Below are 8658 nucleotides of genomic sequence, written 5' to 3' on the forward strand. Positions count from 1 at the left end.
CGGTCTTCCACCGGGTTCGCAGCATTGAATACGTTACTGCAGTTGAATTTATTGGCTTCTTATCTACTAAGCAACGTTTAATGGCATTATTCAGTACATTAAAGTACATTTTCCTTGACTTGGACGATTTTTATGAAGTCACCATGGCTAACAGAACCAGAGAACCAAAGTTTTTACTTATATGACGGATGTTTTGAAGCCGTCAAGTTGTCCACGTGTTGCATATCACCCGAGATGTCAGGTAATAGAATAAGTTTAGCTAGCAAAAACGAAAAGATCGCGCTTATTTTCAAAAGTCTGTAATTTCTGACGAATGTCTGCAAACAATCGAAGTTTCAAAAGTCTGTAAGGAGCCTTTAGACGAAAAAAGGTTTACATGATAACTAAAAAATTTGATATCACAGACCATTTTTCGCGATTTATCTAAAAAAATGGGGTACCGGTAACTGAACACCCTGGGGGTAACCGAAATCGGTAGACATTTTGAAAATGACGAAAAAAAACTTTGGTTGCGAAAATTTTGATAGCATACGGTATTAAATCATGAAATAGATCGATTTTACCTCATAAATATTGAATCCACTCACCTTTTCGACTGATGCTTTCATATTTAGTCAGTCTCTATGTGAGAATTTCTCGCACATTCTGTTAACACGCTCGATGTGAGAAAATTTCTTTCTAAAAACACTCACTTGTCAAAGCAATTTTTTTTCTAAAAACACTCACTTGTCAAAGCTGAGTAGAACAGTGGGCTTGTTCGTTCAATAGCCATTCTTTTTTATGGGACCTAGGGGTATTTTTATGTGTATTTGGTGCTACGTCAACAGTACAACCAACCCGGGTGTTTTTTTTCAATGATCCGGACAAAATTTAGGAGTTCCGTATGATATCGTATGACCTTCCATTTGAATCTAATGGCGTTTTTCATTGAAAAACACTGGTGGCGTGGATTGCTCTGATTTTGCACTTTCGAGCAGAAATGGCAATGAAACACCGTCGAACAGAAATGCAAGCTCGAAAGTGCAAAATCAGAGCAATCCACTCCACCAGTGTTTTTCAATGAAAAACGGCATAAGCTTGTGAAACTCGGTTTGTGAGTGTATGTGTAACAAATAATATGGCTGATTTTCACAACCTTAGATTCAAATGGCTACAAAGTTTCTGAATATCTGTCACAAGCGTTTTTTAAAGATTAATGCACTGATTTTCACAACTTAGGTTAAAAAAAGTACTATTACCACATGGGCTCAAAAGTTCCGGACCTAACAAAGGGAACACGATTTTTTTGGTTCAAAATTAACTTTATTCATCAACGTAATTTTCATTAAAAGCAACGCAATCGTTCCAGCGCCGCTTTAACATTTCAACACCACTTTTTTTAAACGATTTATCTTTTGCCTCAAAATAGGCCTCAGTTTCAGCGAAATTTCCTACCGGCGAGCATTTTTTGGCGAATACGATGGATGTGGGAGCAATTCGAAGTTCAATTCATGTAGTTTTGCCATTGTTTTGATTGACTTGTGACACGGTACGTTGTCTTGATAAAACAAACTTTTTTCTTTGCCATTTCTTTACAATTTTAGTCTTTAACACTCAATCGCTCGAGTAGGGATTTTCATCGAATCATAACTCTTGATACAGTTGACCAATTTTCATGCGTCCAGTGTAAAAAAAACTAGATTTTCTTCTAGTCCAAGCTGACTCATACGGAACCGCAGCGGTCCAAAAACACCGGATTTATTCCAGATCGCGTTGGGGTATGTCTGTTCTGCCGTTAGAAGTTTTTGATACATAACATTTTATATAAGTATGGGATTAATACGGAAATTGTATAAAATGTGAAGGACTTACTAGAGCTCATAAAATGCAATATCCAATTCCGGTAAATCCGGATTGTGGTCAGTCACGTACCCAGAGGGGGGGCCCGAGGGGCCCTGGCCCCTCCCGAAATCAAAAACAGATATATAATTATTCAGATGGTCTCAGACATGTGTTACAGAATTAACAAGACAGTAAACGTAATGAAATGTAAAACAATATCAGTTCCATTGGAAAAGTTTAAAGTGTCTGTTAAAAACACCCGTAAAAGGCACACCGAAAATTAGGTACATAAGCAATCTTCAGTAACATAATTTTTTAATCTTTGGGCCCCTCCCGAAATGAAATCCTGGGTACGGGCCTGATTGTGGTTCCATAGAATTGTGCCATAGAATAAAATTTGACATGGCATTTCATCTCAGGACTTTTCAAGTTCTTAAAAGACTTTCAAAACTAATTTGGGAATTCCAGTTTAGTTGATCTGCATATTTTCGAGATTTTGATGTAAATTCAAAATACTTTCCACTTAGAGCTGTTTGATCAACTACTTTTTGCCACCTTCATAACATACTTCTAACGGCAGAACTGGAATAACTCTGGAACTTTTGGACCGCTGCGGTTCCGTATGAGTCAGCATGGACTAGAAGAAAATCTAGTTTTTTTGACACTGGACGCATCGAAATTGATCAACGGTATCAAGAGTTATGATTTTTTGAAAAAATAAATTCGTTGAAAATCCCTACCCGAGAGTTTGAGTATTAAACGCTTCAATAATGCTATATATTCACTGTTAATGGTATTTCCTTTCTCAAGATAGTTGATAGTAGGCCCAGGACTTTTCAGCCCGTGTGTTTCTTAAAGATATCTTGAATTTCCTGAACAGGGTGATATGTATTGAACCCGGTTTTCGGTTTCGACAGTTTCGGAAATAGTGATCGAACACTTTTAATTGGAACGCACTCCGATTTCTCAAAGATGGCTGAACCGATTTCCATAAGCGTAAAATCAAATGAAAGATCTTACAATCTCAAAAGAGACCGGTAAATTTTGAACGATTTCTGATACACTGGTCTTCGGATTCCAGTTCCGGTAGTGCCGTTTTCTCCGGAAGCTCCGATTCAAATAAAAGGACTTATTTTATCGGAGTCCGACTTCCTGTTCTGGAATTACGGGGTGATGAGTTCGAAGGTGCAGAGAAACAATGAATTCCTCTAAATTTGTTGAAACTATGAATTCCTCTAAAACTGTTTCGATTTATGAAATTCTTAAAACGGAGCACATTTCATTTTCTCAGAGATTACTGAATCGATTTTCACTAACTTAGATTCATGAGAATTGATTAAAGTTGAGATTAAGATTGCTTTATTTTTATCAGTTCGTTAACTTATATAGTCTATTCTCTCCTAGCCTAGCTAATTAGTTTTTACAATTGAAATCACTGACAATCCGGAAGGAAGAGTTAGAACGCGCAATGTAAATCGGGTTTAACCAATGGGACTCGTTGTATCGTGTCGGCCATTGTATAATTTGTGGGTAAGAGAGTGAGTAAAGCTTCTTGATGAGCGTGAGCGGGTATGATACGGAGAGGAGAGGGCGATAGCATGTTGGGTTATTCTCGTGAGTGTCGGTTTGAGTTAGTGTTAGTGTGTGTTCTTGAGTTACTGTTATTCTAGGTCGTGTTGACTTGTATCGATTGTAGGACATGAGGGACGTGAAGAAGAGGGAAGTGACACAGGCTGTTGTGGTTTTGTTTTCTGTTAACTTCAATGACATGACGATTTGAAACTTGATGCTTCCTTGTTTCTGTAGTCGAATTTTATGACCACGGCGTTTTTTCGCTGGGTCACCGGAACGTGCAAGTGTTGATATTTTAGTTGCCTTCATGTAGGTAATGTTTTTATTTTATGTAGGTTTCTAGGTTTTTAGTAGAAGTGTTCTTTATGGGTTTTTGTTAAGTGCGTGTGGTCTGGGGTGTGTGAGAGATTTAGTGTTAAAGGCTCATATTACATTCAAATGAAATGTGTTATAGTATTAACGTTCTGCCCCAGGCCCGTACCCAGGATTTCATTTCGGGAGGGGACTAAAGATTAAAAAATAATGTTACTGAAGATTGCTTATGTATTCTCGATGTGCTTTTTACGGCTGTTTTTCACATACACTTTAAACTTTTCACTGGAACTGATATTGTATTACATTTCATTACGTTTACTGTCTTTTCTGTCACAAATATCTGAGACATTCTGAATAATTATATGTTTTTGATTTCGGGAGAGGCCAGGGCCCCTCGCACCTCCCCCCCCCTCCCCTCTGGGTACATGACTGTTCTGTCCAGTTAGAACCCGGAATCACATCAAACGTTTCAAGAAGCGAAAGAGCGTGGATCGAGTGCCTCAAAGTAAGCGTCGTAATGGGGCATATGACCGCAAGCTGAACCAAAAGTTGTTGAGAGCTTGGAAATTGAACCAGCAAGTTTAGACGAAGTACCAAGGATGCCTACTCATCGACGATGAAACCTACACCAAAATGTTCCTGTGAAGTTTAAGCTTGCCTTTATCGACAAATTTGCCAAAAAAACTGATGACTCGGCAAGGGATATGCAGCTGCAGAGCAAAGACCAAAGTATTAGTGACGAATAAGACGATGGACTCGAAGCTATACCAGGAAGAATGGTTCAAAAACCGCGTGCTAACTTCCATTAAAGCCCATAAAGGTCCCGTACAGTTTTGGCTAAATTTTCCAAGATTTTGGGCAATAATGAAGCGGAAATTTAAGAAAAATGGAAAAATAACTCGGGACGCGACTCAGATGGCCAACATGTAGAACAAATGGGCCTAAGAAGTTGACTCCGGAGGTGTGCAGCGTTTGGTGGGAGTAATCAAGAAGCAATTGCGAATTTTAACTAGAAACGAGAGAAATGATTTGTATTGATATTTTTTCTTTCATTTGAACCTAGGTTTGAACGACGCCTACTGTGGCGCTACCGATCAATGGTTTTCTGTTGACTTTTTCTACTAAATAATGAAAACTTCCCAAACAAACTACTGTTAAAACACTACCAATGAGATGAATCTAACTTTACTTCTCTACTTTGTATGTGTATGTGATTTCCATCACACAAAATAAATTAAAATTTGTTTCAAGACTACAATAATTTGATTTACGATTTGTCTGTTGATTTGATTGTGGTATGTTTTTATCTCCCAAAACGCCTAAGCTTAAGTAAATTGAACCATAAAAAGTCTGGCCAATTTGCACACACTTCAAGAATAACCAGTTTGGTTTTTTATTCAAACCTAATAATAACACCAATTTCGATCAATTAAGTTACCCACCAAAGTTTTATCTCCGATTGGCGCGCTTAGCATTGCTACGGAGGTCGAATTGTTACACTACCAAATTAAAACAAACAAGATTGTCTGCCGCAGGTGGGTCAACGACTGCTAAGAGACAGGAGGGTAAAAACGAGCTTCGAAAGGCTACGATGTAGTAAATTGAATACACTTGAGAGATGATGGTCCAATAATACGAACACAATGGTCCGGACGGTGACAACGAGCGCATTTTTAACCGTTTACCTTCCTCCATCTTGCCCGAAACGCTGTATTGCATAACAATACTAGTAGAATTTGGTATTCAAATTTCCGTTAAGTGCCATCAATATGTATGTCTTGTTCCGAATGAACCTCATGGAACCTGTTGTAGTTCTGGTAGAACCTCTCGCAGAACAAATCGGTGGTACACACAGAGAACCTTACTTCCAACACTCGTGGAGATACATTCCAAAGCCCTTCGAAGCAGTGCCTATAAATTGAATTTTAAAAGCCGGCGATGAGTCAGTCGAGGATTGGCGTTCGGAAGAGATGACTTTCTTAACCATTGTTCTCCTTCTGCCAATTTTGTTCGCGGTTCAACGATCATTGGGTTCGGAAGTAGCACGATATGATAACTATCGGGTGTATGAAGTGACGGCAACTAGTCCGGCTCATCTGGAGACACTAGACTTCCTTAAATCGTCCAGTGATAGTTTTATATTCCTAGAAAGCGGCAGTAAAGTGGGAGATTATTTCAACATTGTCGTCGCGCCTCATAAGTTGGCTGATTTTACTGCGACCTTGGAGAATGAAGGCATGCCGGCACGGGTGCTGGAAATGGATCTGCAACAGCCGATCGAAGCCGAGAGGAATCGGATAGTGTCCAAAAGAATAAAAGGAATTTTTGACTGGACAGAATATCGCGATCTGCAGGAAATTCACGATTGGCTGGAAAAGCTGGCCCTCGAGTATGATCAAGTGGAAGTCATTAGTGGAGGTCGTTCGTACGAAAACCGAACGCTGAAAGGAGTGAAAGTTTCGTATAAATCCGGTAATCCTGGAATTTTCATCGAAGGAGGAATCCATGCCCGAGAGTGGATTTCACCAGCGACTGTCACCTATGTTTTGAATCAACTGCTTACTAGTGAGGAAAAATCGATCCGTCACATTGCTGAGAACTACGATTGGTACATATTTCCCAGTGTTAATCCGGATGGTTACGTGTACAGTCATCGAACGGATCGGCTATGGCGCAAGACTCGAACTCCATACCCGGGAGGTTGCTACGGTGCAGATCCGAACAGGAATTGGGACTTTTACTGGGCTGAGAAAGGCTCTAGCCATCGATGTACCTCGGAATCATTCGCTGGGCCTCAACCGTTCTCGGAAATAGAAACCAAAACTCTTTCGAACTACATCAACTCCTTGCAGGGCAAGATTCAAACGTACATTTCCTTCCATTCGTACTCTCAGCTGTTGCTGTTTCCGTACGGACACTCGAGTCTGCATACCGAGAACCATCAGGATCTGAGTGAAATTGCGAAAGCTACCGTTACTTCCTTGTCGCGAAGATACGGAACCAAGTACCGGTACGGAAATGTGTACGACACAATCTACCCGGCCAGTGGCGGTAGCGGAGAGTGGGCTTACGGAGTTCAAGGTATTAAACTGGTGTTCACCTACGAACTGCGACCGGCCCGAGGATGGGTTGGATTTGTGCTTCCGCCAGAGCAAATTATTCCCACCGGAGAGGAGACTCTGGATTCCTTGGTGACCCTGGTTGATGAAGCGTCTAAGCGAGGTTATTATAAAGTTGGAGTCGATAGCTTCAAGACATTGGAGAAAAAATGTGTCTGCACGGATTGAGCCGATCGGGTGCAATAGGAAGGTCGAAGAAACGAATTCGACTGAACCCGTAGATTGATACTTCGAACAAGTTGTGTCGTTGACGATTCCTTAAGGTTTTGTCTAGCTAAGCTGCTATAAAATTCTGAATATTACCTGAGTGTGAAGGATTAGTTAAGTTTCCAATATGTTTGTATGGTAAAAATTAGACAAACAAAAACAAAATGACTAATGAAAGTCGTAGTTCATCGCCCGAAGATACATAATTAATTGAATAGAAGTAAATTAACCGATTTTTGGTGATTCACATTAAAAACGGTAAATAAAAATTTTCAACATATGAATCTTGTTTCAATGCCGGATAATATTGAAAGAAACCATTTAAACTTGACACGAAAATGTTGTTGTAATCCTTACCTTATCAGAAGATCTGATGGTTAAAACCCGAAAATAAATAAACACTCATCAATCAATTAAGTTGTAACCTGGATATATTTATTAAAGTACATCTTCAAGGTTTCACACGAACATGACATAACCTCACAAAATGAGCTGAATGAACATTGTTTGATAGCTATGCATGGTTTGTTTATACGGTAATTTTAATGGAAATTGTGCTGATCGAAAATGTATACAACTTACTGCTTGCTGTAAAACATAAACTTTGTTCATAAAAAGTTTCATTACGTTATCTTGTCAACGCACGGTGGTCCGGATCCACAATTTAGGGGGACAAAAACATTTGTGGCTTAGTCTTATACTTTGGAGCTATGATGTCTTCAGACCAAATAGTCAGTGATAGATAAGCCATATTTTGATGCATGTAGTATTAGAGTGGTTCTTATTTTTAGGGTGATCCAAAAATTATTTTTCGCGTGTGTTGAGATAGAGGACTGCATCCTTCGGCAAAATTGTCGAAAACCATATTGTAGTATCTCTAACGGTTTAGTGTTAAAGCTATTTTAATAGAACAACTTAGGGTGTTCCTAAAGAAATCAGATTTTTCGCTCTAACTTTCTTATTTTTCACTTCTCGTTTTTTGGTGTCTTTGAATATCTTTTAGAGTTTATTGAAACCAATTTTTTGATGACTAGCGCATTCAGGTAGCGTTTTCTGAACCGAAATTATAAGCAAAACTAGTTCAAAAACAGGTCATTTTTAAACTGCTATATCTAACATCGGAGCAAACGAAAAAAACTGTTTCTTTCATTTGATAGAAAATACTTTCGAGCATAATTATAAAAAAATGGCAGAGGAGATATTTTTATAAATTTTTTAAATTGTATTCAAACATTGGGTTTTTTTCACTAAAAAATGCTCTTATATGTAAGGCATTCATTAGCTGTATATATAAAAATAAGGCATTGCTGTCTTCTAGCGTGTTGAAACTAATTCAGCTGCATAATCGGGAATATGGAGTGCACTCACGTTGGTTGTTACTCTATTCGATAATGCTATTACAGGATCAGAGGTTAAAAGCAATCGTTTGAATACATCCTCTAGATTCACTAAACGATTGAATTTCCGCGAATGGAACTCCCTAACAGTTCGGCTGAAAAGTTCGTATCGTTTAATAGAAACACACATTTTTTGCCAAAATTCGTTTTTATTATTCAACATAATTGCCATCAGAGGCGATACAGCGATTATAGCGATCTTCCAACTTTTCGATACCATTTTTGTA

The 8658-nt window shown here is 38.8% G+C and overlaps 1 protein-coding gene across 1 annotated transcript; it reads left to right on the forward strand.

Moving 5' to 3' along the window:
- The first annotated feature begins 5663 nt into the window (after positions 1-5663).
- Positions 5664-7318, forward strand: LOC131427252 (zinc carboxypeptidase A 1-like). The gene has a single exon (XM_058590266.1). It carries the CDS (start codon positions 5679-5681, stop codon positions 6993-6995), a length of 1317 nt encoding a protein of 438 aa, XP_058446249.1. The 5' UTR covers positions 5664-5678; the 3' UTR covers positions 6996-7318.
- The last annotated feature ends 1340 nt before the right edge of the window (positions 7319-8658 follow it).

The sequence above is a fragment of the Malaya genurostris genome, chromosome 2 (assembly GCF_030247185.1).
Source record: "Malaya genurostris strain Urasoe2022 chromosome 2, Malgen_1.1, whole genome shotgun sequence".
Lineage (NCBI taxonomy): Eukaryota > Metazoa > Arthropoda > Insecta > Diptera > Culicidae > Malaya > Malaya genurostris.